Source organism: Chelonus insularis, unplaced genomic scaffold (assembly GCF_013357705.1).
Source record: "Chelonus insularis isolate UGA/USDA-ARS -01 unplaced genomic scaffold, ASM1335770v1 contig_30_pilon, whole genome shotgun sequence".
In the NCBI taxonomy this organism is placed as follows: Eukaryota; Metazoa; Arthropoda; class Insecta; order Hymenoptera; family Braconidae; genus Chelonus; species Chelonus insularis.
The window spans coordinates 145,090-166,432 of record NW_023276482.1 but is presented as its reverse complement, the minus strand read 5'-3'; the positions used below and the strand labels follow the sequence as shown (position 1 = coordinate 166,432).

The following is a 21,343-nucleotide window of genomic DNA, read 5'->3' as shown; positions in this document are numbered from 1 at the left end:
CATCTGATATAGCCATTGCTGATAAAGTTTCTTTAAACTCTACTGACTCAACAATAGAACTCTGATTAACACCCCACAATTGAAGATAACTTGGATTTTTCGCTAGAATTGCATTCGATAGCATAAACAATTTAGTACGCATGAGCAACTTACTGCCTGTTATTCTTTTGATTTTTTTATCTCGATTCATTCAGTCAATTTTAAAGCAGAATATTTTGAGAATAGGAAGAATAGAAATGAGTACAATTTTTTGCAAACAATGTAATTGCTGAAATGTGTCGGATTTCAGACAAAATACAAACCTGGACTGAATGATATGCAGCATTATCCATAATAATGACAGATGGTTGAGTTAAGTTGAGGATTATCCTCTCTTTTAACCACTTCATGAACATTTCGGCATTCATGTCTCCATGGTAGTCATCTTTCTTTCTAGGTTTTTTCGATGAGCATATAAACAGTACAATTTTTATTCACATTTATCACCGAGATTAACATATTTGCCTTTGTTGTTTCCTCTTTTGTTTTATTAATCATTTTTGCAATTTTTAAGTAGAATTAAGTTTTTTAAGATTTATCGATTGATATGACGACTGTTTTTATTATTTACCTTATAAGCTTCCCAATGTAGATAATTTTATTTCATCAACGTGATATAATTTAATGAACAGACATCCTTTTGCCTAAATTAATTCGAAAAAAATATTCGTCTTCGCGACCCTACGATTCAATCAGTTTATTGTTGTGAAGTATTATTGATTATTGCCTTTGTTGTGAATTAATTGCAAATTCCTGACCCCTAGAGGCTTGTAGTATGTGTGGAATTCTGTTGAGGTCGAGTTTACATAAGAGACTAAAAACTCCAATGACATACCACATTTTCCTCCACTTTTTCCACTCTACTCCACCCTTGGCAGTCGAGAATAGCTTTCGCAATGTATCATTTTTTTTATCCTGAAAATTTCCAGCATCTTCTTTGTGAAGTTTTGATGTCCGACTATTGTCACTGTCTGAATTATTCGGCGATGTAACTTGTTTTTTTGTTAGAGACTCTGTAAACTTACTTTGCTTTATTGGTATTCTTCTCCAACGAGGATCGTCTTCAGACCCACTATTTTTATTAGTTCTTCCATCTTTTCTTGATGAAAAACTTAATCGAGATCTTCGTTTCTCAGCTGGAATAACTGGCACCGGAGAAATTCTTGTCGATTGTTCACATTCTGAATCACTCAATCTGTCCTGTGATCTTGAATCTTTTTCTTCATCACTATTATCAATTGTAAGTCTTGATATATGTGCTTGCTTTATATCTGGCATTTGTTTTCAAGAGCTGATGATTAACCACCAAATCCATAGAGTGTACGTCCTTGACACTTGAATGCGTAGACTACATCCATAGCCGTGACACTCTTACGCTTAGCGTACTCAGTATAAGTGACTGCATCGCGGATCACGTTTTCAAGGAAAACTTTCAAGACTCCACGAGTTTCTTCGTAGATCAATCCAGAGATACGTTTTACACCACCTCGACGAGCAAGACGACGGATGGCAGGTTTCGTGGTTCCTTGGATGTGATCACGAAGCACTTTACGATGTCGCTTAGCGCCCTCCTTTCCTCCCTTTCTACGAGCTGTCATGATGATTCAGTTTGGTTTATCTTGTAACTGAGATCTCTGCTCTTGAACTTTTTTTTTATTTTCTCAATCAGAGTTTTGCTCATTATTACTTACCACTCCTATCATTTTTGTACTCTTCAATGGGTCATTCATCTCCCAGTCGTTATTCATGTGATTTGTTTCAAATCTTCCACTCCGTATCTCATGAGAAGCTTCTTTAAGAGAACTGTGACGTCGAGTAGCTTCACCCTAATTCAAAAAACCAAATGATTTTATTATAAAAATTCTTTTAAAAAATTATAGGCATGCGCAAATATAAATTTGAGTAGTGGGGACGATCGAGAGTGGGAGTCTCCGGCTCTGCCAAACATCTGAGGAACTCTCTTCTCAGTTCGACGATACTGGATTTAAGGGCTTTTACGCTTTCGCTTAATAAACAATGTAAAATTATTTTATTATGGAATTTATTTTAGTTATTATGAAGAATATAATTTCGCTCCATGATTGTTACAATATCGTTCGGATAGTTTGTTATAATAACTTGAATTTTTTAGCAACAATCAGCCAGCCATTTTCATACAAATGGAGGGAGAACGATACTTAGTAGCGTCCACACTTCTTCTAACAGTGATACAAATAATTAAACGTCGACTATTCTTCTATTCTATTTTGTTATTTGTTATGATTTAATAGATAAATTGACATAAAAACCAAAACAAATAACTATCTTAGCATTACATAATATCGATTGGTATTGTAAGTTTTTAGGATTGCAATTCAAAACTCGTTCATTTTCTATATAATGGTGGTTGCAAACATCAACTTGATGTCGTTTTGTTTATCATTTATACTTGGTTTCGAATGAGTGATTTGAAACGTCAGCATTTAACATAAGAGAGTCGGCAGAGGTTGTACAGAAATTAGTGTTGAAACTCTTGTTGATGTATCATTTTTATTCAAAAGCTGTTTGTTTCCTCCTTATGATTAATATTTTGTAACAGTGAGTCAACTTGAAATGAATTAAAGTAACTTAAGAAAATCTGCATAATTGATGCTTTACATTTGTGAAACAGAAAGGTGTTACCTGTTGAGGTAAACCATTAAATTGACATTGTCAATATTTATATTTCACAAATAATTTTTCATAAACCGAACGTAGTTTTCATACAGAATGATAATTGCGTATTCTGATAGTATGAATCGTATCACGACTTAAGTCAATATCTTTAACTTGCAACATACAAATACTTTATCGCTTTGCCCTAAGAATTATTTTGCTAAACGTAAGTAAAAATAATCACGTAAGTAATACCTTCAAATACCCAAATAAGGTAATAGTTATTACTCGAGAAGCACTGGAGTAAAATTATAACTTATTATAATTAAGAATTCAGTGTTGAAGAAAAATTCTTTAACTTTTATTTCTTTTACATTATTTTGTTTTTTATTAACGATTAATAAAATAATTTTCGACGTGTACATCAGCACAACTATTTGTCATGACTTTATAAACGTTTTTATGACGATGCTATCCTGCATAGTTCATTTATTATAAGTTCTATTTCGAAGATTATTAAATTTTAACTAACAATAATTTAGTATTCATTAAAATTGTACTGATTTATAATTATTCATTATAAACAGAAGTTTCCATATGACTACTATTAGCATAGCATTCAACATCTTGGACTACCCATTATTCCATTTTGCTGAAGTTTTTATCTAATTTTAGAAAAAAAAACCTAGTAACACCTATTCATAGAAGTATATTTTTTTTCCATTAAAATGAATAAAACATAGCAAATTTTTTAATTTGCTTCCAATTTTACATACTTCCGATACAAATAGCTCGTAGTTTAATGAGACCATGAAGTTCAATTGTTTCATAAAATATATCAGAAACGATATATTTTTTTGAGGGAAATTAACAAAGTATTAGTTACCTTATCATATATTTCAAATTCAAGCTTGAAAAATGAAATTTATAAAAGTGTCATACATTCTTAAACACTAAACACAATAGCACAAATGAATTTAGATTCCTTGCAAACAAAACGATCAAAAGTTTCATAATTTTGTAATAAATCAATTCTGATTGTCAAGTTTTATTCAATATCAAGTATTGTCATTTATTTTTAAATTAAATTTTAATATAGGTTTTCCCGATACTATCAATCGTGGAAGAACCTCCTTAAATTCGAATATTTTATGTTCATTCAAAGTTCGTATTTTTTTATACATTTAGGAATAAATAAGAAAATGACGTAAACAGTGTACTACCTGAAATGTCTATATGTACACATAATATGTGTAATAATACACGTGTATATTGTAAATCACAATAATCGTATATATAAAATTTCTATTTATCACAGCTTCAACGAAATGCACTATCTAGTCAAACTTTCGTACTTTTACTACCGATTCTAATACTTTTTCTAGTGGGCAGCAAAATTAAATTCTTTATAAACTAATATTCAACCACATGTTGGTGTAATGTGAAGCAAATAATGCATAAATTTAACTGTCTATTAGGATAATTAATTTTTTTCATGTCCTGATCGACTATCGTTGGAAATTCGACTTTATTCAGCGTGTATTACATTTAGTGGTTAAATATGAATAATCACCATCAGAATTTTACGGAAAATCTTTAAGAAGGATATTCATATTTAGTGCATAGGAGATATAACAATACTATGGAAGTAATAAACACGTATTATCACTTATTTTTATATTTCGACACGAATAGTGATGTTTGTATTGATATATTGAAAATCTTCCACTTGAAGAAGAAGTCAATCTTTAAGCAAAAAAAGTACTTATTGAGTTCAAACATTTAACAGTAAATGGATTCCCAATTATTCTAGATTATATTAGTATCAGTATGAATACGATTATGAATTATAAAAAAACAAATTATATTTATAGTTGTTCTTATATTTGTACTGTTTCTTACTTATATAATCTACAGATATTTGCGATGCAGGTTCTACAGAAGTCTTTTTTGTCATGGTCGAGGTAGAATTGTTGATAGTATTTTTGTACCTGTAACTATTCACAACCACGCACCAGATGCAGATTTAAATATAACAGACCGTTTTCTAATAAATTTCGAAGACGCTTGTAGAACACAATTTCAAAGTTCACAAGCGATTTACAACTATCTATCAATCATGTAAGCGGCTATTGTTCTATTACAGCTTATTAATGTGTTTGAATGGTTTAAATTTGTATGCATTTAAGGTATGCATAAGATCTAATACGTTTCACTATTATCATAACATATTTAATGTTTCTGTTTTTTCCTTGTATATTTAAAAAGTGTTATAATTTATTGTAGACATCGAGAAGCAGCATTAATTTATTCGTTCAAAAAGTCTTACCACATATGAGACGATGGCGAAACAATAGAGATTTCCGGGCTGTTTTATCTATCGATCAGTTACATGAAACAATCAATCAAACTATATATGGCCAGTTGATGGTTCATAATAATGGCGGAATACGAATGCAAATAGTTTGGACAAATATAATGAATGAAATTGTTGGAGCAACTTTCACAGATAATCAACTATCTTCAATCATCACTACAAATAATGAACCACTTTTCATTACGATAAATCAATCTCACATTCCACACGCGATGAATATTGTTCCAAATTTAGCGATAATTGTTAAACATCGAAATTATGTAAGTTTGCCATTAGTTTTGTTTGATAATGTGTTTGATTTTGTGAAAAAAGATGGAGTTATGTGTAACATAAATATGTGTAAAATACCACACATGTAGATTATGCTCCTGTCAAATTATATTACAATTTTAACGAAAATGTCTACCTGATCTTAAAAAACGTATTCGATGATGAAACAATGTTGAAAGGAAAATTTTATTCACATTGGAATATATGTTAATTTGGTATGAAGTAAGTAAAATTTTCTGTCATTGAAAAATAGGTTATTTGATGATGTCGTTTTATCTTAGATAATTCTTGAAAAAGCAGTAACATTAAATATTGAGTTGAACAGTGACAACCTCATTTTTTTAAGAAATTAATTTCATTGAGTTTACTTCCTTCGGATCCCATTATTGAAACTGTCAACGTATTAGAAAATACTATGCCTGTAGAAATGATTGAATTATTTTGCTACTATAATGACAATTGGATAGTGAATGTTGGTCCAGAAAATTTTAGTTTTTTCAAAGACATAGATTCACTTTTAAATTGTCAAGATTCACATTGGATGATGATTGACAGTTCACTGTTTCGTCGTAATAACACCATTTGTAATTATCTCGGTGAGAAATTAATTAACAAAAGTATAGATGATTATTATTAATTGTCTTGTTCCATTTTTTGTTCAGAAATCTATCATAATTACTTCATTCAAGCTTACTCAATGCTTGATCGTGATATAAGTACGGATAATATATTCACATTAAGTAATGAACAGTAAAAAAAAAAATTCTCGTCCAATTCAAAGGAATATCATTGTTGATTTTTTTTACCATGTTACAGCTAAAGAACTCGCCAATATGAACGACAACGTAACAAATCGTAATGAACCCGTTGAAGATTCTTTTCTTATCAGAGGAGACAGATTAATATAAGGTTGAAATAGTTATTTTTACTATAGACAAATACCTTCGCAAAATTTCAGTGATGAATGTAATTAATTTGATTCTGATAAATGTTGTAGAAGGTCATTTAGTCACAGGTGACGGCCGGTGTTTGGGTTGCGTTGGCGCTACAGTAGAAATTGAATTCTTACCTTGTAAACATCTTGTTATTTGTGAAGCATGTTTAGAACGAATGAATGACTCAGCAAGAAGAAACCAAACGATACTAAGATGTCCTGTGTGTTGGACGATTCTGGCTGAACTAAGAAAAGTAGAATAAATATGCATTGTTATTAATACTGAAAAAAGTTAGCTATATTATCTATATTGTAATTCAAGAAGGCGCTCACGTAGACTATCAAATCGGCATTGTCCATTTCCTTGATCAATATTGAAAATTGTGCGATTGGAATCCAATCCCATACTAACAGTAATAATAATGCTACTGACACGATTAATAATGCAGAAAAAACTAAATATTTTCATAAACCACTATTTTCATTCTAAAAAAATATATTTATGAATGTTAAAAAGAAAACTTACTAGGAAAATTAATATTATTTTATGATTAAGAAACTTTGGTGAGTAGTTTGCTTGATAAGAAGCCAAAGAATTGACGAATTTTTTAACATTGTTAAAGTACTGATAATTTTGCAACTTGAAATACCAGTTTTTAAGTGTAATTGTGACAAAGAATAAAACAGTACAGAAACAAAATATTTTTGTAACTAGATTTAGTGAAAAATGTTTTTGAGTTAATAATCGTTTAATTATAATGAACACGATTTTCAAATATTCCATAAACCTTAACGAATTTTGATATATAACAATATTATATCACAATTGACATGATTTTGTGACATGCCTTTATTGTCTGATGAAATAAATAATGCTGTAATCTTTGAGCGTATGAACGTAAACGGTATTAATTATTGCCTTTACTTCACCACTATAGTTGAAGATCTCTAATGTGTTTTATTTTCACTTGCAATAAATAATATTTATCCTGAAGCATTCCGTAAACGATGTTACTTTCATTATTGTCAAGTAAATTCAAACATTTCCCAATTTTTGTCATTCGCAAGTCACATTCTTCAAGCATTTGCTAGCACTATCATTATTCACTTTCATCCAACTGAAATTATTGTACAACATGAAGAATATACTGAAAGTAAATAATATAAATACTATTAGTTTTTTGTAAAATTTCACAATAAAAATACTATGATGAATAAATTGTGTTTCAGTCCACAATTTAGGAAAAATCGAACAACTTTACCAATATTCTGAAATATTTAATAAAATTAATATTGATAATGTAAATTTCATACTACCCATGATTGATGAGTAATTGAAAAATTCACGAATACATCATAATCTGTCGTTGCTAACTATGTACTGTTTTTTCATTTCCAACAGACAAAAAAACTATCAAGGTCATAGAGGTGACCTGATTTGTATGAATCCTCAAACAATTTATTTATTTCGGAAATTATTCAGACAATATTTTATGAAAATATCATAAGCTAGTTCAAAAATCTTTATCAATAATATGTAAGGTTTTATGATATTTTTAAGTTCTTTATGATAACCAGACATCATACGAAACAATTATATGAGAACTATAACTAATCTTTAAAAAAGTAATGATCATCAACGGATGAGACAAATGATCGTAAGCTTGATTTTTGATAGCATTATTAAATAAAAATAATAGAAAGTTTTTCGCTTACTAACATAGTCGGTAACATAAATTTTTTATTAAATACACATCTCCGAAACATAAAAATAGTCTATCTTGACATTTGTAGTGAAACTGTTTATCTATACGGTGATTCAAGAGATTTTATTAATACAATTATAAGCGTATCTATAGAAGGAGACAAAACCGTACAATTGTTAGTAACACAAAAAATCGATAAAGCAATAAAAACTGTTGATTAATTTATTATAAAATTTTAATGAATGTTATGCAACAATAATTAATGTTAAGATAAATGAAAACCAAGTAATGTACGATTGTTACATTATTATTTGTGGAACGAAAAGGTGGTATCTCTCGAGGTGAACCATCTAATTGACATTGTCAATATTTTTGTTTCACAAATAAATTTTGTAACATCGACTTAATTATTAATTTAGTTGATTGTTGAGCTATAAAATCATTTAATTCATTATAATGTATCACCTGTTTGAGTACTGACAGCAGATTTTACAGAATTAGTTATTTTTGCCTTCTACAATCGTACCAACATATCATTAATGATTTCGTGAGTACAAAAATAAAGAATGTTACATAATAATATTCATATATTTATAAATTTTTTCCGTAAAAAACAACATCTAAACGTATACTATTAAATATTTCAAAATTTATTGAATTAGTTGAGTTTATGATACGGAAATAGTACTTTTCGAAGAAAAAATGTTGTTTTCAAATATTAATAAGAATTATTGTGCATTAAATAAATAAATGTTACGAAATTAGATTGATTTCGCATGACTTTTTTGACCGACAAGAAGACCGCTCTTGGAAAATGACATAATTTGAAACATAATTGATTCATAATTTTTGAGCTTCTGCTGATCTTTATTGAAATTTTCAATACAATTCTGAAGAATTAATATATAAATTGTATACTATCATTACGTGATATACAATGACTTGTTTGAATTCATATCCGTTTTATATTTTTCATGTTTCGCTAGTTATCATATGAAATTTACTTTACCTACTGCCACACTTTTATACCAACTGTCGCCATTTTATCAACATTTTTATTTTTAGGTCAAATGTAATTCAGATCAGAAGTTTTGGGCGAACATTTTATTGAGTTTTTCGAATGCAATTACCATATATTCATAATTGAACATGATGTTGCATTAAAATTTATTGGATTATATAGTCATTGGATTGAATTAAGACTTATTACGATCATAAACGTAGCATTTTATTTCTTCCATTTTTCAGTTTATCTGTCTGAATCAACATGAATTATGGGTGTAATGCTTATAGTAACTTTTTTTTTGGCGGTTTAGCATGCTGGATCTGATGTAAACTCCTCTGATCCAATGGCATCCAGGCCTTCAATTGCAATATGATGCCCATTTCATGCGCATGCGTCAATAACATATGAATATAAAAATTATGAAGAATACTGTATGTAATTTTACTACTCATGACACTTCATATAATTCAAAACAAGGCTAATTTCAATAAACATTCCAAAAGGGCTAATTTCAAATCAATGAGGGTAATTATTAGCATAATTATTTCTATGCATGTGAATATAAACCCCTACTCCGCGCTACACGCCCACCATCACCACCAGCGACACAGGTCCACTGGACTCAAATTTATCCCTTTCTATGGTGGACATAGGAGTGGGGTCCGCCAAAGTTGCTCCATACTACACTGAAAGGACATAAATGCTGTCTAATTTTTTAAAGGTTACCCATTCGATTTTCTATGCTCTATTATACCAAATTCGGACAGCATTTATGTCGCATAGTGTATATCCTCCCGGCAATTTCTAACAGTTGGGTAAAAAAATTGGATTAGGCTGAAGTAGAAAAACATTCCAAATGTTAAATGAAAATAAGCAGATCCATCGAATAATGCTTCCCGATGCTGCCTGCTTAAAAATGAATAAAACAAATTTTTTTGAAAAGAAAAATTCTGCAGCGGGTACAAACCTCTGAAACAGACCAAAATTATCTAAACTAATTGTTGACGTGACTCTATACAATTCAAAATCTCAAAAACTAAGACTCCGTCAGTCAAAATTTTAATTCTTAAATTATCTTTACGATTTTTTCTTTCTTTTTTTCCATTGGAACGAGCCTGAAAAGTACCAATCAGAACCCAAAAAGAGCTGGAAATGCCAAGAAACTAGCAAGTCATGAAGCTAAACAAATTCAGAGATTATTACAGCATCTAAGTTCTTAATGAAATTTCAGTTGAATGAAATTCTTTCAGTTGAATGGTCTCACTTCTCGGAAAAAATTTTCCAAATAAATAACTGCCTATGCATCCTTTCAAAATTCAAATGTAACTCTCAAATAAATGATCCAATATCATTACAACAATCAATTCTACATTGCGCAAGGAATTTCTAAAAATGAGGTCAATAGCTTCTGCTCACTCTGTAAACTAAATTATTAAAAATTGGGCTCACAGTTACGCATACTATCCAAACAAAAAGAGTAGGATACCATGGACATCTAGCATTTCACTTTGTTTCACTTTGGCCGATAAATGAAGAAAAGGATTCCAGTACAAAGACTCCAACCGTGTATATCCTACGGTAACTCCAAGAGAAAATTCTCAAACTGGAGGTTGCAAAAACTTCAAATTTAACAGAATTCAGTAAGAGTCAACGATTAATTATCATCATAAGGAGCGAGTCTATTCATATGAACTTTCTTAAATTGACCATTCGAAATTTTGAATAATATACGGATCTTCCTAAATTAATTAAATTTTTGGACATTTATTTGGATTTTTCCGAGCAACATACTAATTGATAAATTTTTAATATCAAAATAAAAACTACTTAATATGATTTCTAAAATTAACTGAACAAAATTATAAATTAATTTTCCGTAACTATTTTTTGCAAGAAATTTCAAACTCTTTTTTTCTGTGGCCAATTTTATTACACAACCAACATCCACTAAAATTTTCTTTAATTCATTATTGTTCAAGTTATTATTATTAATCAAAAATCTTATCTTTTATTTTGTTTATAAAAACTGTTCCTCTAATCTGTTGATTTGCATCGCTAAAGCCAACAATCTACCATTTGACGAATTTTCCTCCTCAACACAATCAGAACAAGTCCTTCTTGTTTCCCTCTTCGGTTGACGGTTAGGTGTTTTTGGCATTTTTCAAAAAAAAAAATATTACAATATAACATATATTTCACAATATGTTAGATATTGAAGAAATATTCAAGGGGCCTATAGTTCCCAATGTCGTCTCTAGGGCATTTTTTATGTCATAAAATTATGTGACACTCGGTCCATTCTTCCGGAATTTGCTTTGTTTGTGAGATTTCGTAAAAAAGTTTTGTCAGCACTGGACTGATTTCCTCCGTGGTTCCCTTGAGCATTTCATCAGGTATCTTGTCAAGCCCTGGGCCTCTTTTGAGTTTTTGGGAATTCATTGCTTTGGTAACCTCTGAGGTGAGAATTTGTGGCACTTCGTCAACTGTGTTTTCTTTTGTTTCTTTTACTTCCAGAATTGTGGCCAGTCCTGGATCGAATTTGTCAGAATACAATAGGCGGTATTAGTCCGTAGTTAGTTTCTGTATTGAGAGTCGATTAGTTAGGTATGATTCGCATTGCTTTTGTTTAGGTATCCATTCTTTTTCGTGTTCACTCAGTTGTTTCATAGCCTTTTCTGTTCCTCCTGTTTTTTTTTATATTTTCTTCTAAAACTGTGTTTCTTCTCTGGTCACGTTCTTTTCTTATATTCTTCCGATTTTCTTGCTAAGATTTGCATTTTTTTGACGTCTTTCCTTGTTATCTCTGTTTGATATTAGTGTTCCTCTTTTGTCTAACAGTTCTATTGTCTCTTTGCTTATATAGCTTATCTTGTTTCTGGGTTTATTCAGTAACATCTCTTCCTATTAAATTTGTAGTCTCTGGTATTTACTTCCAGTGTCTTCGGCAGAAGTAATAATCTCGTTGAGTGATTCTGTTGTGCAGAGATGACTGTGATGATGGAGTTCAGATATTTGAAGCAGCTTCTCATTATTTGCGAAGTTTTTTCTGGATCTTTTGGGTTGGTTTGAACTCACGCAGATTTTAACCATACCGTGGTTTCTGCTGAAGTTGAGGTTTTTAACTATGGTGGTATCGCCATTGAGAATTCTTCTCCAGTTTGCCTTTTTCCAACCTGAGCGTTAAAGTCGCCTATAGTGATAATGTTGTTGTTGTAGTAAGGTTTTATTGCTTCTGAGATGCTCTCATAATATTCTATGTCTGATTTACTCGCTTGTTCTGTTGGGGCGTATATTTGGAAGATGGTCTAGTTTTCTTGTTACCCGGAAATTTTCAAAGCACCGCCGCAATTCTATCAGAAACTCCTTCAAATCCAATAATGTTCTTCTTTAGCTGAGACTTAATAAGAAAACCAACTCCTTCTTGACCAGTGTGTTCTTCTTTATGAAACATTATATAATCGTCATTTTCTTCTATTTCTTTTCCTAGCCTTCTCATTTCGCTGATGCCCAATATTTTCCATTTTATTTGGCTATTCCCAGTTCTTTTAGGCTCTCTTCTATTCTTAGTGTCCGAGTAATCAGTGTACAGACATGTATTTGTTCAGTGGTCATCGAATTAGAGTGTTTTGATTTATATAGAGGGTGTTTGTCTTCTTTCCCTACGGTGACAAGCCGGCTTGGGATGCAATTTATGATTGTTGTGTTTGGTAGTGTTGTTGTTGAGATCCGGTTGTCACATATTACTTTTTTGAGAGGTTTGATAATGAAGCTCATCTTCCACGCTCTACATAGTTCAGTATATTTGGTTTGATTATTTCCTTTGTTGCAGTTTTAGAAGGGGCATTGTTCAAGGTGGTCAATTTACTTTCGGTATCACCTGCATTGACTTTCTTTTGTAATGGTGTTTTCGATGATCCTGAAATCTCTCTTTTCTTCTTTCCCCTGTCGTTTCAATGTGTTATCTCTATGATCAAATTAGAATACTGAACGCTTTATTCCCTTTTTTTTTCTCTTCGACTTGCGGATGCAGTTATTTACGTTTTTTATGATTTCTTCAGGAAAATCCTCTTTAATATTCATTTATTCTAGCAGGTTAGATCTATTTTTTTTCTATGTAGTTGTGAGTGCGACTACAACGGGGCGGTTTTTATCGAGCGCTTCTTCACTGATTCTGTAAACATTATTTATTTTAAAGACTTTAAAATGTACTCCCATTTCGATTCTGATTTTACTCTTCTATGTAATCTACTAGGTCCGTTTCTGTTGTTGTTTCTCCTTCCTCGATGCCAAAAAAGACAAGATTTTTTTTGTGAACTATATTTTTGTAGATATTTGGATGCTAGAACAGTCGGGGCTTCGGAACGGTGGCACTATTTATCAGTAACAGTTAACAATTTATTAAACACTGTTTTTATTGAAAGTAAATTTGCCTATGATTTTAATTGAGTTATTTTTAGCCAAAAGATCAATAACTGATGACCTACGCTGTAGGATGTGGTCAGGAGAGGTGCACATACACGAATAACACCTTTTTTGAGCAAAAAACACTTTTTATTATTAAATATCAGTGCTTTGCAGTGGTCTGGGTGCGACCCAAAAGGTCCACACGACCAACTTCCTAGTGGAAAAAATGAAAAAACACCTCGAATAAAAACCGTTTCCAATTGTTTATAACAGATTTTATTGATATAAATAAAAAGAGTGTATTTCTCTATTTATGTTATATGGTTGGTAGCTTTTTTTAGTAAATAAAGAATTTCGCGTTGGAAGAATTTGAATATATATCGCATGGATCTCTTTTTGCATTGTTCATAACAAATTTCATTGTTATAGACAAACAAAGTATGTTTTGATAGAGCTATTTTAGAGATCACAGAGTGCTTGGTTATTCTCTTGGGCGTTGAGCTTTTCGGTGGAAAGATGAATTGATCAGATGCAGGACTCCAAGATAATCCAAGCACTTTCAACTCTGTATTATCTAGAGCTTGAGCAGGAGCAGTTGGAGAGACTTTGTAGAGCTAGAGCTTGTAGAAAAGCAGGGCTATTGCTTGACCACTTTGCTAGAGGAAAGCTCCCCACCATGCAGAGCTTTATAAGATCTTGAGCTATGAGCTGAGCTTCTTGGAAGGTATCTGAGCCACCAAAAATGTCGTCGACGTAACGACCTTCTGTCGTATGAGCTATTGCACGGGGGTATTTCATCTCTTCATCTTGTATTAGTTATTGTAGAACTCGTAGAACTCCATAGTGCGGCAAATAATACTAAGAGAGATTATTAAGTTGCACCGATGACTCCAATACCAAAACCCTCAACCCTCCTGATATTAAAGTATCATGTGTCACGGTCATCTCATTCGGGGTATCACCATATACAAGACCTAGACTTCCTCGTGAGCTTGATTAAACTTTCGGAGCACGCTTCATATGTCCTAGAGCTTGATATTCGTCCATAAAATCCCTGCAGAGCTGATTGAGCTCAGTATTATTTGAGATTCGCATGAGCAATGATCGAAAACTCTTGAGAGCTAGGTTTTTAGATTCTTCAAGAGCTGATGGTGATAGAACTATTGGAAGTCTCACGACATATCTTCCGGTTGCATCCCTCGAGTGAGTCTTGACAAAATGAGCTTCACAATGTTCTTCATCTAGAGTGAAATTAGATGAATGAGCATGAGTTGTCTCTCCTTGAACCCAAAACTTGCATAGTAGTTCATGAAGATCGTGATCCTGTTTCACATGGAGAGCTGGATTTGTTAGAGATGATGAGCTTGAATTAGTTGCACCAAAGACCATCCAACCAGAAATCGTCTTGAGAGCTATGGGATCCGAGGTTTGACCTCGTCTGAGATCCGAGCGAATGATTTAAGCTAATGGTATAGTGCCCAGAGAAACATCAATGTTACATGGCGTTCTATACTGAGGATCTGCAAGCTGCAGGCCTTTGAGATAAGACCACGATGAGCTGTCGATGTGGTAGGTAGGTAAGACTGCTGTTATCTTGCTGAGTACGTGAACAGGAACTTGTATTTGGTCGTCTGAGAAGAAAAATTTAAGCGTAGCAAGCTTGAGCTGTAGCAAGTAGAGCTGTTGGATAAACAGATAATTACTGCACTTGGTTAAGAGCTGGTGGATCACAGGATCTAGTAGAGCAAAATAGAGCTGCTGTAGAGCTTATCAGAGGACCAGAGGTCGAGCTTAGAGATGACTTAAGAGCTGGAGCACAACTCAGGAGCTGGTGAAGAGCTGAGTATTGAGTTGAGCTGAGCTGGAGCTGATTATCCGAGCTGATGAAGAGCTTAGCGTTTGTTGTTGAGCGAGCAAAGGAGAGCCACATTCAGCTAACAACAAAAGAACAAAGAGAATTAATTCTTAAGCATGACGATCAAGATTAAAGGAGCTCATCAACCTGATGTGATTGAAGGTTGTGGAGCTGGAGCTTGATCAGTTCAGCTGGCAGTTGACTGAGCTGGGGGAGCTGAAGAAGCTGGAGCTGATCTGGGTTGAGCTTCCTCGCCTTGATGGATTTTAGTGTAGTGCTTCAATCCGCAGATGTTACACAACTTCTCACTTTGGCAGGCCTTCACATCGTCTCTACCCAGGCAGTTGTTGCAGAGGCGATACTGCATCGCAACACTGTACCTATGAGCTGGAATGAGCTTATTGAATACTAGATAGCGGGCGATGTAACGATCTTTGCCATCACAGTAGTCGGCGATGTGAACAGTATCATTCGGGCCTCTATAACCCGCCATCCAGGGTCTGAGCCTGGTGGAAGAGCTTCGTTGAACTGGTGGCTTCGCACTGAATCCACGTCGTTGAGCTAAAACTTGATCTGGTTGAACTGGAGCGGCAAAAACTGAAGATAGAGCTTGAGCAGTGGCAGCATGTGACTGAGCTGTTGGTTTCTTTTGTTGAGCATAGCTGAAGTTCGATGCTGACTTAAGCTTTAATGGTTTCTCTGAGGTGAGCTCAATACACTCAAGAGAAATGGCTTGAGAAGTCAGAAACTCCTGAAGCGAGCTTAGCGGTGTTTCCTAATGGAAGGATTAAGACATAAGACTAAGTGGCAGACAAGTGGCATATCCCACTTATCGACCTCAGCATCAAGTGCTTTCAGTAGGTCCAGAGCGAGACGTAAGCAGGTTCCACGCGATGGCGTAGTTGTTGGTGGTCCTCAAGTTCAAGCCTGATCAGATAAGTCTTCTTCTTTTTGTAAGACGAGCTAAGGTAGAGCTGTGAGAAGGTTGTAGCGAGCTGATACATTTATGATTGTGAATAACGAGCTGAAACTTTTCTAGAACTAGCAAGAAAGAGTCACTATACACTCACCAGCACAAAAGAGAGCACAAAAAAAAATTATAAGCAAGTTTACCGTGCTTACTTAAGTCCAAATAAAAGTTATTTCCACGAAACACACTAAACTAAATTCACAACCAACGAGTGCGAGCGAAAGAGCTTATGAAGTTGATAAGCGCGAGCGAGAGAGCGATACTTCGCTCGAGCGCGAGAACGCCAGAACATAGGAAATATCTATATCACGAGCACTTTTCACTCCACTACTGAGCACATCTGGCTCGAAGGACCGCTGTTTTTATTACAAGTAAATTGCCTGAGATTTTGATTTAGTTATTTCGAGCCAAACGATCAATAACTGATTAGTTACGCTGTAGGATGTGGTCAGGAGAGGTGCACATACACAGATTACACCTTTTTCGAGAAAAAAACACTTTCTATTATCAAAAATATACTATTTTTACGGTAAAAAATGAATTTTTAACAATAGTGGAGCTTAGTTGGAATGTCTTAATCAATTTAGAGCTGATAAAAGAGCTTGGAACGATTTATAATTAGAAAAACAGAATTCGCGTTAACAGAGCACGTGTACTTGAGCGTCGCCCGAGCGTTAATAGATGCAAACATGTTGTAGCCGGCATCGGTTGTCCTAGCACAATAGTAGGACAACTATCATTGGCTATGTTGGAGAAGACTGTTGTAATTAGGTGAGTGCTGAAAAGACAGCTAGGATAGTGCGAGCGGATTCAGGTCGTTTTCCATTTTTTCTAGTTTTTTGATTCTGCATAAGAAACTACTGTACCAATTTTGTTGAAAACCTAATCAGTTCTAAGCTGCGCAATTACGTGTCGAATGCAGTTGGTTCCACGTTGATATCATTTTTTGTTCTAGAGATAATCGAGGCGAAAAATAATTCCGAACGCACATACGTACACACACACACACAGACGTCCACTGGAAAACGATCAGATTCGACTCTAGGGACCTTACAACGTGGATCTATGTCAAAATTTGGGATTCGCAGAATCGGACCCATTACTATAACTTCCCACTGGGAAGTTAGAAATACCTGAGAAGTCTATTGATACTCATATTTTCTCCTTTTTTGTACTCAAATGCTTTTTATCGTGCACTATCAAATCCTGTTTAACATTTTGAAATGTACAATTTAAAACAAAATTCACAAATAAATTTATTTTTGATAATTAATAAGATTTTACTCTTTTACTAATTGATTTTTCACAATCTTCAAGAAAATTTTTTAGATTTCAATAGCTAAAGTTTAATAATGCATGAGTACTTAGACGTTTTTTGAAAGCAGTTATCAGATCAATCTATTGCATATTCTGAGCTTGTAAAGATGTACGGTAGATGGTGTAACTGTAGCCGTTAGAGTAGATGGAATAATCATCAACGTAGATGGTACAGCTGTTGATGATGATGACGATGATATAGATGGAGTAATTGTTATTCCTTCCTTTTCCTCTTTTGATTTCTCTAAGCTCATTGTATGTGTGTTCAAAGAATATATGGGGTTCTTGTTTTGCAGATGCATATTCCAAAGTATAATGTAGTATTAGGTTTTAAAGTTTTTCACTCACATGTGTTACTCATAAGAGTTATAGCTATGCTTGGAAGTATTAATTTCTGAGCTAATTGTAATGTTTTATTTTGTAACTCAACATAGAGCATGTTAAAAAACTGTCCTGCTTTTTTTTCTCTTCGTTCAATTTCTTCATGATCAGATTAATTTTAGTTTTTTGAACAATCACAAATTAATTCTGATTGACCGAGAAAAAAAATAATATAGCTCATTGATACGTTTGAAATTCATCGTATACTATTTTTTGATTAACTGAAAAACCAATTCTTACCACTGTATTTATATGTTCCTTCTTCAACTCCCTCTTTTATATCCAAACTAGTAGATTATGAAGAACACAATGATTTCAGAAATTTACAGGTTCAAAAAATCGAAAAAAAAAAAAAAAAATCATAATGTTCTGAGATAACGAAAAAATAAAAACTGAAATGAACAATCAATTTGTTCCGAATCGATAAAACTAAGGAACAAAAATTTCCAAATGGAAGAGAAATCATGATAAAAAAGCACCATAAAAAGTTGTACTTTTTTACAAGAAAGCTCACTCACAAATGAACAGTTATCCGATAATTTATATTCAACATAAGCGAAAAGAGATATTATAATCAACAATAGATCTATCTGCTTTTAACAACGTAGCCTAACATAACATAGTAAGGAAAAAGTTGAAAGCACTTGAATTGTCAAAAAAATATGAAGTGTCTGCTTTAAATATAATTTCAACTTAGTTCGAAGACGCTGCAGTTGCAACTTAAGATCATGAATGTGAAGTTTTTCTTCCTAGAAGAACTGTTGATATATAATTAGCAAATAACGAGAAACAATTGAGTAACCTTTCAAGGGATTGTGAAGGAGAACATCTATTCATGGAATATTACGGAGGTGAATGTAATTAAAGTGAATTTTTCTATGAGTATGTTTCTGTTAATAAATATCTAGTAAGTATTATAAGTCTATAAGTAACTTCATTTGATATTTACATTACAACCAATTTTCGAAATACTTATTGCATATTTAATTTTCTTTCTTTTAAAAGTATTTTTATGCTATGCCTGACAATTTATATTAACTGACAATATTCAAATTTTAAAAGTATTATTTCAACATAAAAATTCAATCGATTTTTACATAATTTTTTAATTAATTCAATACTAGTTATTCATAGATTAAATAATAGGTAAGGTGGAGTTTTTATTTATTTAAAATAAATGATGAACATAAATTTGATAGTTTACATATTGTAAAACTCAAAGATTATTTAACAAAAGAGAAAATAAAATAATTATGCGTGGGGCGGTGAGATTGCAGTTGAGGATAAAGAATTCAAAACAGGTGTTAATTGTAATTATTACTTGAAAAATTTTTAATTGTCATTCAACGATTATAATGTGTTTGATATTTTGAAAATATGTATTTAATTTTTATTTACTGATTATAATGTAATTCTCCTCGAGGCTGGCGCGTGGTGAGACTGAGGCTGACTCACGTCGGCTGAACGCTGTTTCGAGCGTTCAATCTTGCCCAGCCAGGGCCTATGAACACAAGGTATATCATGAATTAAAAACGAAAATCGTTGAATAAAGTTTATTAAATCATCTCTATTAATTGTGTAATATGAAATATATATCATATACATAAAATAATTGAATATAAAAATACAATTAGAAATTTAGGCGAACCACGACGCCTTAAAGGTTCGAAAAATAATTTAGCTGTTGAAAATTGATTAAAAATTTCTTTAAACACTACATGTCTGTGAAGAGGTCATAATGCCTGGCCACAATATCTTTGGGGCTCCTACAGCCGTATAGGTAGTAGTCAAAAAAGTCTGTGTTGATTGCCTCTTTGTTTAACCTAATTCCTGAATGTTTTTCCTGCGGCTCCCAGCTAAGAGCATTATAGAAATCATCGGGCCTCTTCACAGGATCTAAATAAAGACTCTGCACGATACGGTCGTGACCATCTTGGTTGTAATATACACGATTCCACATTAACGCCAGGTCACGCCTCACGAGGTCTCGTTTATTGAGCTTATGTTTTAACATGAGCTTCCACTGTTCATGGCCATAATCCTCTTTAAATCTAAATTTATGTTCGTACACCTTTCTCATAACCAGCTCGCACTCGATTGCAGCCCTTCTAACATCGGCTCCGTCTTCATCACCTCGAATATTCCAGGTAAAAGACGGAAAGTTCCACACAAAATGATAGTGATCATGTATTAATCGACGTATTCTCTCATGATAATCACAAAAACGGCCTTTTTTTGTTAGGTTATTACACCCCCCCTGGAGCGAGGGCTTCGCCCCTCGACCCCGGAAAAGAAACCAACCCTGCAAGAGGGTAATTATCAATTTATAAAAACCGTGCAAGTACATTCTGGGGCTTTGCCTCTGGACCCCACCGCCCCTACCCCGTGCAAGTACAAAAAAAAATCCTGCAAGTACAAGATATTAATTTGAAACTAATAACATTTATTATTTTCTGTAGCCGGATATTTTATCACCAGGATATTTTTTTGCGGATATTACACTCCACGTCCCGATTAATCAACGCCTCACACTGCCGTAAATTTTTTAATCAGCCAAGAGATAATGAAATTTTTACTGATATTTCAACATAGTTTATTCATCACATCAAATATCGAGTATTAACCACATACAGTGCACGACGTACCTCATAAATGTAAGAATGAAGCTGTTTATCACAAATCAGAACATTTTTAAATAACAGTTTTATTGCTTTGAACTTTATGAAAGCGTATTTTCTTCGAATGCTCTTTCTTTACATTAATTTATCATCGAGAAAAAATTAAGGCTGTACAGAGCCTGTTCTAAGAGATCATATAACCATGGTGATCAGGCCTATGATGACCGTCAACAAAAAGATGCTGAGGGTCATGTAATGGTATATATCTCTTGAAACTTGTATAACATGAAAATAGTAGTCACTTTTTAGTAGGGGACATTTATAATTATCAATTCACGCTGGAAACATCCGTGGACTCCAATTATTTGTGGTCCTACAGGTTGCTGTAAAACTGATTTCGTAAAAAGATTCCTTCGTACTATACATCACATGAGTGATACGCGTTTCTCAAAAATAATATTTCATTCTGTTGAATGGCAAAAAGATTATAATAATTATCCAAAGTTATTTGTTGAATTTAAAGAAGGATTACCAACTAGCAACGATTTTACGGCTGATCGCACACCGAAATTGATTATTATTGACAATCTTATGCGCGAATCATCAAGAAATATATTATGACGCAACCGCTCAGCCACATGGTCACTTATTGCTTGACTTGAAACAATCAACACCTGATAATTGTCGATTCCGCACGCGAATTTTTTCAGAGGACCCGAAGTATTACGTTTATGTAGAACGCAAACTTATAAATAAGAGCACCTATAATCACAATTTACCGGTTATTAATTAGTGTTGACGTTCAATGCATCACGCCAGAAACAAGCATTAA

At 33.0% G+C, this 21,343-nt stretch overlaps 2 protein-coding genes across 2 annotated transcripts; one reads left to right on the top strand and one right to left on the bottom strand.

Moving 5' to 3' along the window:
• Positions 1-1,337: 1,337 nt before the first annotated feature.
• Positions 1,338-1,637, bottom strand: LOC118065345 (histone H4-like). The gene has a single exon (XM_035080550.1). It carries the CDS (start codon positions 1,635-1,637, stop codon positions 1,338-1,340), a length of 300 nt encoding a protein of 99 aa, XP_034936441.1.
• A 2,939-nt stretch (positions 1,638-4,576) lies between these two features.
• LOC118065349 (uncharacterized) lies at positions 4,577-5,637 on the top strand. The gene is made up of 2 exons (XM_035080552.1): positions 4,577-4,862; positions 4,960-5,637. Exons 1-2 carry the CDS (start codon positions 4,827-4,829, stop codon positions 5,407-5,409), a joined length of 486 nt encoding a protein of 161 aa, XP_034936443.1. The 5' UTR covers positions 4,577-4,826; the 3' UTR covers positions 5,410-5,637.
• Positions 5,638-21,343: the final 15,706 nt, after the last annotated feature.